This window comes from Oryza glaberrima, chromosome 1 (assembly GCF_000147395.1).
Source record: "Oryza glaberrima chromosome 1, OglaRS2, whole genome shotgun sequence".
NCBI classification, from domain to species: Eukaryota; Viridiplantae; Streptophyta; class Magnoliopsida; order Poales; family Poaceae; genus Oryza; species Oryza glaberrima.
The window spans coordinates 10372149-10386211 of NC_068326.1; the positions used below are offsets into that span (position 1 = coordinate 10372149).

General features: G+C 44.0%; 1 protein-coding gene and 1 pseudogene across 1 annotated transcript; one reads left to right on the forward strand and one right to left on the reverse strand.

Annotated features, from left to right (window-relative positions):
* Nucleotides 1-40: 40 nt before the first annotated feature.
* Nucleotides 41-1947, reverse strand: LOC127768185 (uncharacterized; annotated as a pseudogene).
* An 8310-nt stretch (nucleotides 1948-10257) lies between these two features.
* Nucleotides 10258-13738, forward strand: LOC127764359 (uncharacterized). Its single transcript, XM_052289238.1, has 6 exons — nucleotides 10258-10605; nucleotides 12523-12579; nucleotides 12713-12760; nucleotides 12890-12946; nucleotides 13385-13488; nucleotides 13602-13738. The coding sequence occupies exons 1-5, from the start codon at nucleotides 10558-10560 to the stop codon at nucleotides 13445-13447; spliced, it is 273 nt and encodes a 90-aa protein (XP_052145198.1). The 5' UTR covers nucleotides 10258-10557; the 3' UTR covers nucleotides 13448-13488; nucleotides 13602-13738.
* The last annotated feature ends 325 nt before the right edge of the window (nucleotides 13739-14063 follow it).

Genomic DNA, 14063 nt, shown 5'->3' on the forward strand with positions numbered 1-14063 from the left:
TCGTGTTTCTTTTTGTCATGCGTTAGGTGCTTGTACTATCTACCGTCCAAACCCTCGTGCAGTCGTGCCCTAGTTTGATCTAATCTTTAAAAAAGAAAAAACTATTATGCCATTAAGATGAGGTGCACGCTTAGTTTTGCCATATGGTTGAGCTGTTTTACTGATTTGCCATAAAGTAGAGGTGGATATCCTCACATTTACCGAATTACACTTATTACTAGAACTGCCCTTTATTCTTTCTTCCCTCGTCTTTTTTTCTCTTTTTTTTTTTGAAACACATCAACTTTATTAAGCAAGAGCAGAATTAGAGGATAAACCCCATTACATAACCAAGGATAAAAACTGAAAGCAAAAGAGCCATCCCTGAGAAGGGAGGGTTAACTGAACTACGGAAGCAATCTTCCTGAAATAACCTAACAACAGAAAAAGGAGCAAGTCGATAGGGATCTGCGGCGAAGCCGCGACGACTGCTACCCTGGGCCTCAAAAGATGTGCACTCCGCTTGACAAACCGTTAATCCCCATCGGCTGCCTCTACGGAAATGGCACAAGACCGAGGTTTGTTGCTGAGCCATAGATTTTGGTGTATGCGGCACCGGACTCAGCGAAGGATCCCCAGAGGCTCATCATTGAATCTGAGGAGCTCTAACATCAACCCTGTCAACCGAAATTGCGCAGGTGGTCCGAGCTCAACCCGAATGACAAACACAGCATGTTTTCTTCTAGTAGGGAACAACAGGAAGGGTGAATCCGAAGAGCAGCCAACCTTCAACGATGGAGCATTTGAATGGCTGCAAATCAACTTCTGTCTTGCTGAGATGATGGAGATGGTTGAGGAAGAGATGGCCTGCACCATGAAACTAGTGGATCCTGGCCAGCGTAAACAACCATCCACAAAGATCCCAAAAGCTTCAAAGGAGAGGAGATCGTCATCGCTGGGCTTGGCTAGAATGCCTGCAGACGCCTGAGCCGCCGCCATCAGGACTTCACCCGCCGGGGTCACCTTTTGAAAGGCAACCAACGGGGGAGTCAACGTCGGCCAAGACAACGAAAACAGCCCAATCCAAAGCATCGAAAGGGCGAGCTGCAACTGGAAGCAACGATGACAACGACGCAGGAGACGGCCCTCGCGTCGCCACCGTCGCCGCGGGCTGCGTCCGCGCCGCAGCCGCCGCTGAGGACTGGATCCGCGCCACCGCCGTCGCCACGGGCCGCGCGGCGCACCGCCGCCATCGCGTCGGGCCGCAACCACGTCGTCGCCGCTGCCGCGGACCTGATCCGCGCCGCCGCTGCCGCCGCGGACTGGATCCGCGCCGCCGCCGTCGCCTCGGGTCGTATCCGCGTCTCCATCGCAGTCGCGAGCCGCAACCTCGTCGCCTCCACCGTCGCTGGTTGCAATCGCGTCGCCGCCGCCATCTCCAACTTCCATCGCCACACTAACGAGAAGAAAACGGGAAGAACCCGACCTAACGAGACTAGCCCGACTACGTAACTACTATGGGGGAGGGGGGACGACCCCTCTCCCTCCCGCCGCCGGCGACGAGGCCGCCGGAATCGAGGAGGAAGAGGGGTCGAGAGTGGGGAATTTACTGTAGCAAGAAAGGGTTCGACCCATTGAGCTCCCGTGCTAAGCTCTGCTGCTCAGCATCATGACTCACATAGTTTTCATCTGTGTCTTCGCCACCATCATCCACCATGGCCACGGGCGCTTTCGCCAGCCACCTCTACTGCATGGAAAAGCTCTCGCTCTGATCGCCGCCGCCGCACATCTCTACTTGTTGACCTTCATGCCATTGTCATTGCCGCCGTTTGGAGCCGCAACCGTACTGCTTGCCGGCCTTCCCACCACTTGCCACCCGATTCTTGCCTAGTGCCTCTCAAAAATGTACCAGCGCATTGTGGAAACGAAGAGAGAGGAGAACAAGAAGACAGGAGGAGAAATAAGGTGACGGCAAATTTATCAATTTACGTGACAGTGCGATAAATGAGAGGATATTCTCCTCTAATTTACGATCAATCTGCAAAGCCGCTTTAAATCTGTGACAAAAACTGAGTATGCATCTTAACTTGACATAGTAGCAATTCTCCCCGTAAAACATTCACGCCTAAAAAAAAAACAAATCTAATGTATACTCTGGACAGACAACGACCGACTGATGGTATATTCTCCAAGATAGCAGAACGCGAATATCCCTCGAATTAAAGTAGTATAGGTTAGAATTCACATCGTCAACAATCGAACAAGCACACACGAACACACGGACACGAAAGTGGAGGGCAATCAACTTTATTGATATTTCTCTCTCTGTTACAAGTATTACTTTGCCCTCAACCTCACTATTGTATTTATACCCACAATAGGATGTCCTATATGGATATATACATATATATTTGGTATAAGCCCACTTCATTAATAAGGAAACAGAAAAATAGAAGGAGGAGGTACCGTGATCCTCACGATCACGGTTCTACAAATCCGACTCCTTCGGGAGATCGGTTTCATAACACTCCCCCTTGGGCGAATACCGCACTATACATATGCCTCATCAAAACTCCTTCCAAAAACCCAATGGGAGAAAAGGAATAGGAGAAAGAGTACATAGTACACGCTACTTATATTGCACTGTTGCCTCATTAAAAACCTAAATGTGAGAAACTTCAAAGAAAACTCACTAAAGGGAAAAAGAGTACAACCATAAGCTAATTTACTGGATAACTCTATCATTCTTCAAGAATGATGTACTGATCTGCATGATCAATATCAATGGAACACAGTCAGGGAAGTGCTCCCCCTAATTTGTGCACATCTCTCATCCTTCTCATACCGATGCCATGCACAAGCTTCTCAAAAACACTAGTTGGCAAAGACTTAGTAAATAAATCTGCGAGATTTTCACTAGTCTTGGTGAGAGTCACCTTGATTTCTTCTTTCTTTTGCAATTCATGCATATAGAAGAATTTAGGCGATATATGTTTTGTGAGACTCGTCTTCACATAACCCGTTTGTATTTATGCAACACAAGCTGAATTATCTTCATAAATAATGGTTGGAGTTGGTGTGATATTCAGCCCACATGTATTCCATACATGTTGTATCACCCTCCTCAACCACATGCATTCCTTGCTCGCTTTAAATAATGCTATAATCTCTGAGTGATTTGTTGATGTCGCGACCATTGTCTGCTTCGTCGATTTCCATGAGATGGCTGTACCACCACAGAGAAACACATACCCAGTCTGTGACAATGCTTTGTGGGGGTCTGACAAATATCCAGCATAAGCATATCCCGCCATGGTCAAATCTTGATTTTTTCTAAAGAATAAACCGAGATCTTGCGTGCCACGTAAATAACGGAAGATTTGCTTAACGCCATTCCAATGCCGTTTGGTAGGAGCCGAACTGAACCTTGCAAGTAGGTTAACAGCAAATGCAATATCAGGCCTGGTACCATTCGCGAGATACATTAAAGCTCCAATAGCACTTAAATATGGACATTCAGGTCCCAATAATTCCTCGTTATTTTTCTGTGGTCTAAATGGATCACTCTCTACTGCTAGAGATCTTACTACCATGGGGGTTCTCGTCGGATATGAATCCTTCATATTAAATTTCTCTAATATCTTCTGGATATATGCAGACTGGTGTAACAATACCCCTTCAGGAGTGTGCTCAAGCTGCAGACCTAAGCAATATTTAGTCTTACCTAATTCTTTCATCTCGAACTCCGTCTTTAGGTAAGAACTAGCTTCCTTAATCACCTGTGTGGTCCCGATGATATTCAGATCATTCACATATACAGAAATAATACAAAATCCATGTTCTGATTTTTTTTGATAAACACACAGGGACAATCATCATTCTTGATGAATCCATTTCCTTCTAGGAATTCACTGAGCCGGTTGTACCACATCCTACCGGATTGTTTTAACCCATACAATGATCTTTGCAATTTAACACTGTATATGTTGCATTTTGTTTTTTCAGGAACTTGAATCCCGTCTGGAACTTTCATATAGATTTCAAAATCCAATGACCCATATAAATATGCGGTCACTACATCCATCAACTGCATTTCTAAGTTCAAATTGACTGCCATAGATATTAAAAACCGGAATGTAATTCCATCTATTACAGGTGAATAGGTTTCATCGAAATCGATGCCAGGTCTCTGCGTAAACCCTTGTGCTACTAATCTCGCTTTATACCGAACCACCTGGTTGTTCTCATCCCGTTTTCGGACGAACACCCATTTATATCCTACAGGGAATATCCCTACGGGGGTACGATCAACAGGACCGAATACTTTTCTTTTATTGAGCGAGATTAACTCTGCCTTTATTGCTTCTTTCCATTTGACCCAGTCTGAACGCTTTTTGCATTCTGCCATGGACTTTGGTTCTGGATCCAGATCAATGATCTTAGCGATCTTTTCGGCAAAGTATATGTCGACAATAGTAGTCTCTCTATTGTATGTTTCACCTGTATCCACATAACTGGTGGATATTTCCTCTATTCTTTCACATTCCTGATCTTCATTGTTTCCCGCAATGTTTAAGTCAGGAATTTCCAGTCTCCCAGTGCTAGTAGTAATTGCACGCGCATTCTCACTGGGTCCATTGCCATCCGGGCATATCACTGCAGGTGGCTCATCTACCTGGTGAGCTCCTTCACTATTCTCTGGTGCTGTGGTATTCTGTCCAATCTGTTGTTTCGTAGGACATCTCCTAGAAACTTTAGTTTGGTTTTGTGCAACCGGTGGTCTCCCCCTCTTCCTAGAAGTTGGGGTAGATGTAGAAATTAATTTGAAAACCATTTCCTCTGCGTCATGAGGTATTTCTACTCTTTCCGGTGCATTCACAACAGGTATATGAGATTTCATGATCCCCTTTGGGTTAGTGAAGGCTTCTGGCAGATTATTTGCAATTCTTTGCAAATCAATTACGATCTGAACTTCCTGATCAGATTCCTTAGTACGTGGATCTAAATATAGGAGATTTTTAGTTTCCCACTCAATTTCGCGGCATTCGACCTTCTGTAGGTACTTTCCTCCCCTAATGCCGGGAAATGATCTTCATTAAATATACAATTAGCGTATCGACCAGTATGTAGGTCTCCTCTCAATGGTTCTAAAAATTTAATGATAGACGGAGATTCAAATCCTACATAGATTCCCAATTTTCTATGAGGACCCATTGACGTACGCTTAGGTGGCGGTATAGGGACGTATACAGCACATCCAAATTTGCGCAGATGGGAAATATTTGGTGCATATCCACATGTAAGCTGCATAGGGGATACAACATTGTATGCAGTAGGTCTGATTTGAAGTAACGCCGTTGCATGCAAAACAACGTGTCCCCAACATGTAGTTGGTAGGTTGCTATGCAGTAGCAATGGCCTAGCGATAAGCTTAATCCTCTTAATTAATGATTCGACGAGACCATTCTGAGTGTGGACGTGTGGTACATAATGTTCCACTTTAATTCCTAAAGCCATGCAATATTCATTAAATACCTTAGAGGTAAACTCCCCGGCATTGTCCATTCTAATGGATTGTATCCGGTTATCCAGGAAACTGGCTCTCAACTGGATTATTTGGGAAATAAGCTGTGCAAAAGCGTGGTTTCAGTAGAAAGTAAGCAAACAGTGCTCCATCGAGTTGATGCATCAATTAATACCATAAAATACCGGAATGATCTGGACATGGGATTAATTGGTCCACATATGTCTCCCTGTATTCGTTGCAAGAATACTGGTGATTCCGCGTTCACCTTTAGATTAGAGGGTCTAACGATTAATTTCCCTGTTGCACAATCAGTGCAAACAAAATCTTCTTGGTTTGGGAAATCGTTAGTTCGTAAATTATGGCCATTTTAAGTTGAGATGATTCTTCTCATCATCCCTAGACCTGGATGTCCTAACCTGTCATGCCATATTCTGTATGACTTAGGATTTTTAAATATTGTTTTCAGTGCAACATTTTTGGGTTTTATATGAGTGTAGTACAGGCCAGATTTCAAGGAAGGGAGTTTTTCAACAACAGTCTTACGATTTCCGTCTAATTTCATTATGAGAAGAAATTCGAGTTTATTCTCATCTTTGGTTTCTACATGATAACCATTAGCACGGATATCTTTAAAGCTTAGGAGAGTACGACTGGACTCTGGATATAATAGAGCATCATTTATAATGATCTTGGTACCATGTGGGAGAACTACTGTTGCTCGTCCCATTCCGACGATGTGTGCATTGCTTCCAGCAGTAGTAGCGATTTGACCAGTCTTTTTCTTTAAAGTCTGGAAATACGTGGTACCTCAAAAGATAGTATTGGTGGTACAACAGTCTACCAGACACATCTCCTCTTCCATTGCCATAGTACGTAACACTGTTCTATCATAAAGAATTTAAATATAATCAATTCATGACCATATAGTAAAAATAACACTTTAAGAAAGAAAAATAAAAATCTGGAGAATATATTAAACTAAAAGAGTTCACTCAATTATTAAGATAACCATGCTCTGAAGGAGCTTACAGAAACTATAGTTCTGCTAGGAACACAAACTAAATGCACACTTGAAAAATCACCTAACTTTAGTCTATTACATAGTCTAAAATTTAAAGTAACTTGTAATGCTGGAAGCTAAGATACAAATTGGAAGACTTAAATGTCCCCATATAACTGATCAGAGTCCATGAGATCATCTGAGAGCTTCAGCTTTGCGTCTGCTGCATTCTGTTCCATCTTATCATCGATGTGCATTGCAACCACTGCCTTCTCGTCGACCTTCTTGTCGATATGCATGGCAGCCATCTTCTCCTCTGAGTTCTGGATCTCAACAGTGAAGTGTGACTCATGCTCTAACTTCTTCTTCCCATGCTTCTCTTGATAAAGCTCAATGAGATGCTTAGGGGTGCGGCAAATGCGAGACCAGTGTCCCCTAGTGCCACACTTGAAGCATACCTGATCTTGCTTTCCATATTCACCACTAGTAGAGCCCTTTTTAGACTTACTGTTCTGATTTCCTTTCTTCTTAAAAGACATCTTGTTAACTTTGCCACCATTTTTCCAGAAATTCTTCCCTTTGTTCTGGTTATTCTGGTTTTTCCCCTTCTTAAAGGAGCTAGCATTTGCTTCGGGTGCTGCTGAACTTCCAGTGGGGCGAGACGTATAATTTTCAACAAGTGTCTCATCTTCTCCTTGCGCTTCCATGAGCACAGAGACCAGTTCAGAATACTTCTCGTATTTAGCCTGGCGGTATTGCCTCTGAATATTCACATGATTGGCATGGAAGGTGGACAAAGTTTTGTCTATCATGTCAGCATCAGTGATTTTCTCTCCACATAGCTTAAGACAAGTGACAATGCGGTGAAGAACTGAGTTATATTGCTCCACAGATTTGTAATCCTGGAAACGTAAGTGAAGCCACTCACGTTTTGCTTTTGGGAGCAAAGCCTTTACTTGATGGCCATAGCGATCCTTCAGTGAGTCCCAAAGGACCTTCGGATCTTCCTCAGTCATATACTCATTCTTGAGAGTAGTATTCAAGTGGTGCCTCAGGAAATGCAGTGCCTGATTTTTCTTGGCTGAAGTTGGTAAATTATTAACTCCTCCAGCTGATGTTGCAATAGTTGGGTCCTGAATGCAGTTCAGGAGTTTCTTAGCACCAAGCATGATTTTGGCATCTAGTGCCCATGTCAGGTAATTTTTGCCGCTGACTGCTAGTTCAGCAAAATCTCTCTTAGCAATATAAGTCATTTTCCTACATTAGTCATGCAAAATTCAATAAGTACTGCAAGTAAGAGCATGACAAGTGTGCAAATAGTAAATTGTTTGGTTATCCAAATTTAGTACTGTGTCAATATATTCCCATAATTCTCCCAACATTTCTCAGAATTGTTGTACTATTTATTTAGGTACCAAAGTAATTACTGAATTACTAACCCATTAAATAGTATCCTGAAAAAAATAAAACAGCTAGGAAAATAAACCATAAATATGATGCTCTCTGGTGTGTACTAAATTTCAAATTATGAGAGCTCATTTCCTAAAAACCATGTCTCTAGGATTCTATGGTTGATTCAAAAATTAACTAATAAACAGTTAATATACAGAAAATCGAAAGTACGGAATAACAAAAAAAAAGTGATATTCTCTGTAATTTCTATGATCCCGAGGGACTATTCCGCTAAAATTCCAAATCCGCGTGTATCCTGAAAATTCAAGGACATATTCAGAAGTTTGCTTTTTTCGGGCCAACTTTCGATTCGAGCCCGACTCCTTTTACAGGCCTAATTTATACTCGGCCCACCTCTATGTACCAGCTATTCAAAGGTTAACCGGCCCGTCGGGACCGTCGGCCTGCTAATGGCCTTGGCCCATATGCAGCCCAACAAGGGCGCGCCACCTTATCCAATCGGGTGGCTAGGGTTGAAACCCTAGCCCCCAATTCCACCGATTCGATGGCGGCGGCGGGTATCCCGGCGGCTCATGCGGGTGAGGCGGCGAGGTTGACGGGGCTCGTCGGCGCGGCGGGGTCGACGATAGAGGCGAAGCGGCGGTGAGGCTACAAGCAGCACCGACGCCGGCGTGGTTGGCTACGGGCCGTATCCGGCGTCCGGCAAGCGCAGCTCCTTGCTGTGCACCGGCGGAATTTGGCTCGGCATGCGGGCCGGCGAGGCGGACGGCTATCGGCGGCGGGAGGTCGCGGCGGCTTCGACCCCCGTCCCAGTCGCGTGCGGTAGCGCGGGAGGCGTGCCGTGCGCGCCGGCGGCAGGGGGATGCGGGCGCGGTCTCCTCAGCGTCTCTGCGGGCGGCGGCCGTTGACGGCGAGTGCAGGCGGTCAATTGAAGACCCGTCGGCTGGCTTTTCAAGGGCGAACCGACGACGGAAAGCCGATGGCACGATTCTGCGGCCATCGGTGAAGGGGGTGGCCGGCGACGCGTGCTGGCGGCGGCGAGCGCACGATGGCGCATGCTGGCGTCATTGACTCGGTTTCGTCGTCGTCAACTTCAGGAGGACGGTGGCGCTGGCATGAGGATTTGGGCCGATTCGTTCAGAATTGGCAATCACGTTAGCCAGGTACGCAATTCTTCTCATGTGCATCGCGATTACACCCTGAACGTAGCGTCGCCCTAAGGCATCACTAGTTCTAAACCGTCGTTCTTGTGGCGGCTTGTCTGATCCGTTCGCGCGTCTAGGGCGTACGGTATCCGTGTATTTGTTTACAAGAAAAGAAACCCAGCGCAAAGGCTGGGAACATATCTAATTGGACTATAGCGATAATCGCTTCTCGTTCGATAGATCGGTTGTACAAGGGATAACCCCATACGCCTGTCGCGCATGGGGTGGAGAGCCGCAAACTCTCCTGCTACGTGCGCCATAAGGGACAAATCCATGTAGTACAACCCATCGATCGAACGATTTGCGGAGAAAAAAAATAACAGAAAACGATCTAGCAAGTTTATCGTTATCCCTATAGAACGAGATTAGGACAGATCGATATTGACAATATACCTTGGCTGAAGAGCACCTCGTGCTAATAACGTGTTAGAATTCACGTTGTCAACAATCGAACAAGCACACACGAACACACGGACACGAAAGTGGAGGGCAATCAACTTTATTGATGTTTCTCTCTCTGTTACAAGTATTACTTTGCCCTCAACCTCACTATTGTATTTATACTTACAATAGGATGTCTTATATGGATACATACATATATATTTGGTATAAGCCCACTTCATTAATAAAGAAACAGAAGAATAGAAGGAGGAGGTACTGTGATCCTCACGATCATGGTCCTACAAATCCAACTCCTTTAAAAGATCGGTTTCATAACATGCGTACATACATAACCCAGAGATACTACTACTATCATCACGCACGGCAAAGTGATAAGCCCAACCGTCCGGTTCATCCCACCCTCTCCCAGGAGGAGCCGCGCGCCCATCCGGCCGCCACGCGGACGGGCACCCACACCATCGGCCACTTGTCGGCCGCGTCCCGCGCGGACCACGCCACCTGCATGCCCGTCTCCTCTCCATCTCCCGCGCGGAACACGACCTCGCCCGCGCGCCCAACTTCCTCGAAACCGACCTCCATCCATCCATCTGTTCAGCTCAGCTGCCCACCCGCCCGTGTGCGTGTGCGTGCGTGCCCCCTCCGTTGACAGAGTCCCCGCGCGCTGCGCTGCGCTGCCCGCGTGAGCGAGCCGAAGAATATCTCGCCGTCACGGCTTTTGCCTTCGCCTTGCCCACCCTTGGCTCGCTGCGCCCTGCGTACGTAACGTGAATACGTGATATCGCGTCCGTCTCTCCTCCTCTTTTCTGCCTGCGTCTCACCAACCTCCTCTCCTCTCCTATATCTTGCTCGGTCGCGCGCGGTCGAGTGGTCGACGCAGATAAACAAAACACCGATCGAGTCTTCGAGCTCGTTCCCGTGAGTTCTTTTATTAGTTTGCTCCATCGATCCCCCTGCTCTCTTCCTCTGCTTCTGTTGTTAGGGTTCAGAGGACGAACAACGCCGGTGGTTGGACTACTCTCGCGCTCGGGGAGATGGCAAGCTTCGGCGAAGACAACAGAGCAGCGACACAGAGGGAGGAGGTATGCATACTCATCTACTATTCATCTAATTCTCTGTGTTGTCTCCGTGCCTCTCCTCGACTTTACCATGATCAGCCTACCATGGCATGAACATTTCTTGCTTTCGGTTATCGCCAACGAACTGAAGTTTTCTTTCTTTTTTTTCTGTTTCATTTCCCTCTATTTCTCGTATGCGAATATAGCTTTGGTGATCGAGAGGAGTATTTATATTATGCCTCTGGTGAAGTTTTTCGCTAGACAAATGCATTTGTTAATGGCAGTAAATATTTCCGTTCATAACTCTCAACCAATATTCAGGTGGGCATTAGCAATTAGAAAGAGTCTCTTAAAATGATCTCCGTTACATGGCCAAAACTCTAGCAACTTAGACCGAAGAATTTAGAGCACTTACAGTTATTAATCAAAACGTTAACAAGAGTTTCTGAAATATATTACTCTTGGTTAGAGTTCAAATTTCTTTCTCTCTTTATCTCTTTCGAAGTATACTATATAGTTCAAAATTTTCTTATCTGCCGCCACCGTTTCCCGGCGTTGATTTTGGGATGGAAACAACACCAAGTCACCGTGAACGTCACGTGGCATTTGAAAACTCAGGTCAGGGAAAGGAACCCAACAGTACAATTATACCGACTTGGAAACCAAATCAGAGGGAAGTAGAGGAGGCCAATTTGGTCTCGCCGTTTGTTGCTTTCATGAGAAACAAGAACAGCCAAATTTTCAAAACGTGGGGGCTCCGTTCATCCAAGTGAAAAAAAAATCAAATAGGATATTCCGTGGCTAGTTATTATGCCTTCAAGTACTAGACTTTCTTTTGGTCAACTTGTGCCACATATATTGTCTTTATTTCTCGGTAAATTTGGTCCTCAAGTCGTGCAGCTGAATTGAACAGCTGCCGACCGGTATCCCAGGTCCATGTACTATATCTATAAGAGTCAAATCAATAGGCGCCTTTTCGTGAGATAAATTGTGATATATCTTTGAAACGTGAAGTATATATAATATTTCCTTTATATTGAGTTGTTTATTTTGACTTCAGAATTATGGTCAAAGTTTGGTATCTCCTTATATTTTCACTATATATATGTTACTTAGATTGACTGATTGTGTGAACTAATCACCATTATTCTTTCTTATATATGGGTGAGCATATAGTGTGCTGAACTATGAGAAATACTTGACAAATATTACCTTATCTTTCTTTTATTTGAAAAGAAAATTAAAGCTTGTGCAGAATACCTTGACCGACAATTTTCTCTAACAAGAAACATGTGCACAAAACAATATGATATTAAAGTGAAGAAAGTGTCTCTTTTCTGAAATCTGACATTTACCTATCCTCACACTAGAAGATGTGACAGTTTCGTTGCCCTTATTTATCAAAAGAAAGGTTTTTTAAAAAATTCTATGATTATCAACCTTCATGCAAATATCACTCAATCAGGATCCAACCTTCTAGGAGGCAGCCATCAAAGATGGCAATCGATTGCAGGTAGCACATCTTTGTCCTCAACAAATACAGTGCCATTTAATGAAATGGATATAACAGAAGCACTAGTTGGCTGGATGCATCCTGATTGGTCAGTGTGGCTGGAAATACTTGAGCACTACAACTTGGGGAAAAGTTGGTCAGCTTGATCCTTTCCTAACACTGTCAACTGCTGTGCCTGTTGCATATTTCTAACATGTGACCTAATTAAGACACTGCTCATTGGAGTTCAGGAGTGGGATACCTTTACTCCATGATTCATATGTAGTGCAAGTTGTTGATGTGATGTTCAACTAACCATTTAGCCTGTGGTTCCGCACAAGTGTAAATCTGAAATTCTGAATACCACTGCTTAGTGCTTACGCATGTCTGAAGTTTTGCTGTCCCTTTGTATTTATGCTTTTCTAAACTGAAGTCTGAATTGTTTCCAGGGATCGTCCCAGAACAAATATGGAGGAATTTCTCCAAAGAAACCTCTCATTAATAAGGTATGTTGATATCATGCTTATGCAACATGCTTGTTGATTAGCAACGAATCTTCCAAGAACAAACTTACAATTACAATGTGAAAAAAGGAAATTTTGACTTAACTGATGTTTCCTTGCTGCAAACACTTTCCAGGACCATGAGCGTGCCTATTTCGATTCCGCCGATTGGGCACTTGGCAAGGTAATACAGAAAACCAAGAAATGCACATGTTTTTCAGGGAGTAAAAAGAAAATAATTGGATTTTATGTTGCAACCAAGTTACAACCTTTTACCACTATATTCAAAATTCAGTGCTACCTATTTCTGCAGCAAGGCGCAAGCAACAGCACAAAAGGCACAACCGAGCCCCTGAAACCCAAGTTGCAGGTATATGATTGGATTGTATATGGCACAAAGAGTAGATTTATGACAATTGGGCATCCATGACAAACGATAGTACTTTTGCTTGTTCATTGTGTAAGCAACAGTGATGGATCCTCTGAACATTCTACTTCCTATGAAAGAAACCTATCTTTTTTTTTAAAAAAAATTCCACCTTGAAAAATGCATTAACCAAGTGTGAAATTATCATCTCCCAATCAATATACAATCTGTGCACACTTCTTTTTTTTCCTTTTGTTTCCTTTTCGGTTCAGTTCTTTTTTACAGCTTTCAAAGTGGTGTATACATCTTTCTATCCTAATACAAGGCAAATTATACACAAGCCTTTTGCATATCCCAAAAAAAAAAATCTGTGCACAGTTACACACTGCACAATCGAGATTTTGACTTATTTGTTTTCTGTTGTTCTGTTCATCTCTGAAGCGCACGGCATATCCCCAGCTTCCTCCACGAAGGCCTGCGTGCACGTCAGGCGCGACGGAATAGTGTGCTCCAATCTCAGCAGTCAGCACTACATGTTTACATTTGTGAGTAGAAATGTAATTTTGTTGTTTGATTTCTGAAGAACTGAGTCAAGAAGTGATGTGAACTGTTCTTGCAGTCTTGCTCATTGGATCCGATACTCTTTGTACTTCTGTAGGTCGCTGAGACTGTGAGAGTATGGCAGGGCAATCACAGGGGGGGCATAGAGTTTGATCCAATTATTAATTGGGATGTAAATATGGATATTGTCAGCATGTAGCTATGTGTAATGGAATTTACAACATTTCTGTGACACTCTCATCGTTTCCTCTGGTTGGTTCAGTAAGTTTTCTGGATTTATGGTGAGCAGTGGGCTGAATTGCCGAAAATGTATTCACGACAATCCGGCGAATGCAAAGTTGAGGAATAAGTTCACTTTAGATCCGCCATATTGACGTTGAGCTTGAATCGCATCCTTAAATAGCAAATACCAAATATATCGTATCTCTTAACCCTTAAAGCCAGTGTAAACAAAAGTGGTTTTATCAGACATAGTGTCTATGTGGCTGGTTTGACTTATCCTCGTCCCACGTACGTGTTGACATAGCACTAACAAAAAGATTTAAAAAATTGAAAATAA

What these genes read in the sequence shown, in the direction of transcription:
- LOC127764359 (XM_052289238.1), top strand. Translation starts at nt 10,558, where the DNA reads ATGGCAAGCTTCGGCGAAGACAACAGAGCAGCGACACAGAGGGAGGAG. An exon ending in CAGCGACACAGAGGGAGGAG is followed by an intron (nt 10,606 to 12,522) that starts GTATGCATACTC and finishes AATTGTTTCCAG; the next exon opens with GGATCGTCCCAGAACAAATA. An exon ending in CCGATTGGGCACTTGGCAAG is followed by an intron (nt 12,761 to 12,889) that starts GTAATACAGAAA and finishes CTATTTCTGCAG; the next exon opens with CAAGGCGCAAGCAACAGCAC.